A 4,543-nucleotide genomic window follows, 5' to 3' on the forward strand; every position below is an offset into this window, starting at 1 on the left:
GGACGGTGGTTACCGGGAGGACTGCACTCCCGGGCACGGCGTCTCTTAGATTTCCGCTGCCCCGGCCTGCACCCGCATCTCTGTTTCAGTGGAGAGCAAGGGATCTGCCTCCACGCTAAATAAAACTAATGCCTTTCAACGCAGTGGTGGTGTTCACTTAAGACAGTTTATCCATGTGAGCTGTTAACGCCAACGCCTGCTGCAGAGATAGTGAGAGTTTAGGAGCAAACCTGTGCTTTCTGCCTGTACCTTCACGTTTTAACCCAGCAGAATAATAGCGGTGCCTTTCAGACACCAAGGTTTCCCCTGTGCAAGCCTCCAAGGAGCAGTTTTCTCTCGTGTCCCACATGGGCAGCAGCCCTGCCTCAGCCGGTACGTGCAGGCTGCTTGGAGTGATGGGTCTCGAGAAACAGGTGAAAGACTTTGCCTTTCCAAGTGCCTCCCAAATATAGCCTGGCAAGAGGTGGTATCTGGAGGAGGCCATACTGAAGCAGACAGGCTTGGAAACCTGAGAGCTCAACCGACAGTGTTTGGGGTGTCTCTTCCATCTTCCTCAACAGTGAAATGCATTTCCCAGATTTTTACTCTGGATTGGGATTTAAGCCTAAACTTTCCTCACTGCACCACTGATGCTGGAAAAGAAAACAGAACCAAACCAGAAATCTCAGTAGACATCAAGCAAATGTTGTCCTCCTGCTATCCTCCCAGCTCCAATCAGTCTAACCTGTGGCTTATGGGGATTGTAAATGGAGGCAGTTCTTCCCCGCTACTTCCCTGGCCCATGCTCAGCTCTTCCTCCAGGGAAGACTAGATATAATGTCACTCTGGGACCTGTTCACTGAGGACAAAACTCTCCTACAGTCTCTAGTCTTTACTAAGCTGACTGTTTTCCTGTGATCTGCCCTGCCGCTGGGAGCAAAACAGCATGAACTTAAGAGATCACTCCAGGCCCTGGCCTCTGGAGAGACAGTTCTCAGCTGAGGGATGGGTTGTTTTCCATGTCCTATTTGGTGAAATCCCCCAGGGCCTTGAAATTATAGAGCAAAGCAATTATCTTAGCACAATTTATTACAAATGATAGCACAACCTTCAGAACCAACAAAGAACTGTAGAGAAGATCAGGAGAAATGTCTCTGCCAGCTGAGGCGCCACAGTCCAAAACAGCTGTGGTGAAGGACATGAATTTCTGAGCCAAAAAATCATCAGCAAGGTCCCCAGGAAAAACCAGTAAAAATAGTATGTCATGAATGCTGTATGTTTCCTTTTTGAAGTCATAGTTTCTGTTTCTTTCCCTGGAACCCAGCAGGCTGGACATCTGAAAAAAACCACAGCTGAGATTTCTAATGCCTTGATTCCAGAAGCAGAGAATTTAAGAAAATCAGTAAATGCTTTGTCCACAAAAGTGTTGCCAATACTGCCATCGCTTCCCTCCTCAATTTTATAGACCATTTCTCCAGTAAACTTTGACTAGAGTAGTTTAATCAAAGTCATACCTCATTTAAAGTTATTTGAACCAATCTAAACTGTTAAGAGAAGCATCAAGTTTACAAAGAGGACTGGAGCACAGAGATCCTCGGAGTCTCTCTGGTTTTCTGTTGACAAATTGTGTGTCAGTGAGTAAATCTCTGCCTTTTTCTGCCTTGCTGTCAGTCCCTGGTGTAATTTCTATGCATTTTGGGAGGGTGGAGATGCAGAGAGAATCCTGGCGTGCCATGGGATCTATGGAAGGAAGGAGGGACATGATTATGGGTTTATTTAGAGACATGATTGAGTACCAATTTCCTGTGTGGAAAGAAAAGACTGTAACACAAAAAAGCGAGCTTCATATTTTGCACAAATTTGGCCTGGGAGCAGACTAGCAACCTCTCCCAGGTCTGCAATGTAGAAGACCAGCTGGTACTGATGGGAGGAGGGTGACAGGAGGACCCCAAGGGACCTCCCTGCAAAGGCAACCCTGTTGAGGGAGCTGGCAGTTGTTCCCTAGTTAGACAGAAATTCTGCATGTGGCTTTGGGTTCCTTGTTTTGTTCCCCAGGGCTATATTTCTGCATTGGCAACTGCTGAGAGCCTGAGAGGCTCTCTAGATATCTTATTTATTTCTAGACTAAAAGCTAGGGAAATAAGCATGGCTCCTAAATGTGCTTCCAACCTCAAAGCTGGTTAATGGTTCTGGTATCAGGGCTGGGGCTGCAGCCCAACAGCCGGGATGCGAATGCAGCTGACTGCAGTCACTCAGGATTGAACCTGACTGGCTGGTTTTTGTGTCCTGGGCAAAGATCTGGGGGCATAGTCCTTTTCTCATTGGCATTAGGAGAGAAGCCTTCCCCCATCCCAGCCGAGTTAAAAGGGAAATTGAAGAGTTTGTTTTTATTTTCTGAAGTAGATTGCACACACTGACCATGGCATCGGAAAAGGTGAGAGCTTGGAAAGGGTGGAAGCGTGCGGGAAAGCTGCCTCAGTGCTAGAGTTCAGGTAGAGAGAAATTGTCTGCCCTCTTGGCATGCATCTCCAACAGCAGAAGCTCTTCTTGTTTGGAAAGAGGCCTGGCCCAGCCCTGCATGGCTGTAAAAGCTATTTTGTGCCATGCAAATACCCCGTGCAGGTGCTTGGCACAGTCAGTGGGGAATTCGTCTAAAAAGTCTAAGATGGGATAGAAGTTAGCAAGATCTGATAGGGACAAAGAGGGAAGCTTTGTAGGGGATAATTTTAAGGTCACTTGTGCATTGCTGGAAACATCAGGTGGAACTAAATATTCAGAGGGCCAGCATGAAAGGCAGTGATACTACCTGTATGCCCAAAACAGGAACAGTCACTTTCAGAAAGGAGCCCCCCAAACGTTGCTCTCCCCTATCTTACAGTTCCTGAAATGCCTTCTGTTCATGCATTGTTCTCCTTACAATACTCTGGTGTTCCCACCATATAACCACTTTTTCTCTCTCTTCTCAGCCAATACTTTATAGCTATTTCCGAAGTTCCTGCTCTTGGAGAGTGAGAATTGGTAAGATCCAGTGTTGATCTCTCTTTCATTGTCTTGGTGTTATTGCAATATCCTCCCCTCCACTAACCCATTAATCAGTCACTTATTAAGAGAGAGATCAGCAAACATGAATCTGGAACAGTGAGGCATTTCCCAAGTGGGAGGGAAAGGAATACCACAGCTTACCTGGAGCAGGGGGAAGGGAGAGGAACAGACAGGAGGGCTTTGCTCAGCCTGCAGCTAGTTAGAGGGAATTACTCCTTTTGTAAAGCTAACATGATGCAGATGGCTGTTTATTCCACATTATCTAGAAGGGCCCTACACTCTGTTTTTACATGGATACTGCCTCAGACTCTGGTCTGCCCAGGTCTTGAGAGCTAAGCAGGGCTGGGAATGGTCCCTACCTGTACTGAGACAGCCCTAAGCAAGGTTTTGCAGGTGAGCACAGGGGCCCTTGCCCTCTATAAGCCCAATCAGGTGCTGCACACTTGTGCTGCAAAGAGTGGCAAAGCTCATTTTGAAAAATGCAGTGGTTTTGCCAGTATTGATCTTTAATGCTTTGGTCCTTCATTTACCAGAGCAGTATCTTCTGGGTGGACTCAGGCCACCTGTCTTGAGGGACAGGGTCTTTTTGGGTTTTAAAGTCATTCTTTTTTCAAATGGAGACGGTAACAGTTCCCTGAGCCCATTAGCAATGACACTGGTCTCACTGTGCCTGTCTGAAGCTGTCACTCTGCTCTTCCTAGCCCTGGCTCTGAAAGGGATTTCCTATGATCTGGTGCCAGTGAACCTCCTGAAGGAAGGGGGACAGCAGGTAAGGATACAGTTACCATTGCTCTCTCCAGAGATACTGAACTTGGGGATCATTAGGAGAACTGGGATTAGCACTAGAAAGTTGAGAGGCAAAGTCACTGAATTCTTCACCACTGCTCTGTAATTAATAGTTGCTTTCAGCCAATATTCCCTGGCACACAAGACATACGGAGAAGATGACTGCAGGACACTAAAGGGTTTTTCGTCTCTTAAACATCTGTGACTGAATTTCATAAGGCTGAAGATCTTTTGCTCCTGCGTAGCATGATATAACTGAACATATCTGATGCATAGACTTCAGAGAAGCTGCACTGCAATTTAAACACAGACTCAACGTCATTCAATTAGCACCAGAAAGTGTGTGTGTGACAGGGGGTGTGTGTCCAAAGACACTAAATGATACAGCAAGGGGCTGCAAAGGGCCTGCCAAAGGAAGGGGTGGGTTCCCAGAAGAGATCGTCACTGAGAACTTATTTGGGGGGCCATAGCAGGGAGTTGTGCACCTAGTAGTACAACCGGTTCAGACCGAGTTGGAGAACTAGAACAGTACTAGTGATACTGCTGCAGTACCACCCATCCTGGGCTTTGTACAGATTGTTTATCAAGAGGTAAGGCAGTCTGGCCCTGGATACAGTGATCTCTGAGCCCCAGTGAGAGCTTGTGTAGGCTAATAGTACAGCATAACTTACTGCAAATATTAGTACTGAGGTAGAGAGAAAACCCAGGGTAAAAAAAAAATAATAATAATTTGGTA

At 46.6% G+C, this 4,543-nt stretch overlaps 1 protein-coding gene across 2 annotated transcripts in view; it reads left to right on the forward strand.

Moving 5' to 3' along the window:
• Positions 1 to 2,387: 2,387 nt before the first annotated feature.
• Positions 2,388 to 4,543, forward strand: part of GSTZ1 (glutathione S-transferase zeta 1) — a 6,596-nt gene continuing 4,440 nt past the window's right edge. The window contains exons 1-3 of one of the 2 annotated variants that reach the window (XM_009701024.1): positions 2,388 to 2,413; positions 2,946 to 2,997; positions 3,723 to 3,790. In XM_009701024.1, coding sequence (XP_009699326.1) covers positions 2,399 to 2,413; positions 2,946 to 2,997; positions 3,723 to 3,790 — 135 coding nt within the window. In that variant the 5' untranslated portion in view covers positions 2,388 to 2,398. The remainder of the gene's footprint in view (positions 2,414 to 2,945; positions 2,998 to 3,722; positions 3,791 to 4,543) is intronic. The other variant, XM_009701025.1, reaches the window with a different exon arrangement.

Source organism: Cariama cristata, unplaced genomic scaffold, assembly GCF_000690535.1.
Source record: "Cariama cristata isolate BGI_N322 unplaced genomic scaffold, ASM69053v1 scaffold42635, whole genome shotgun sequence".
Classification (NCBI taxonomy): Eukaryota; Metazoa; Chordata; class Aves; order Cariamiformes; family Cariamidae; genus Cariama; species Cariama cristata.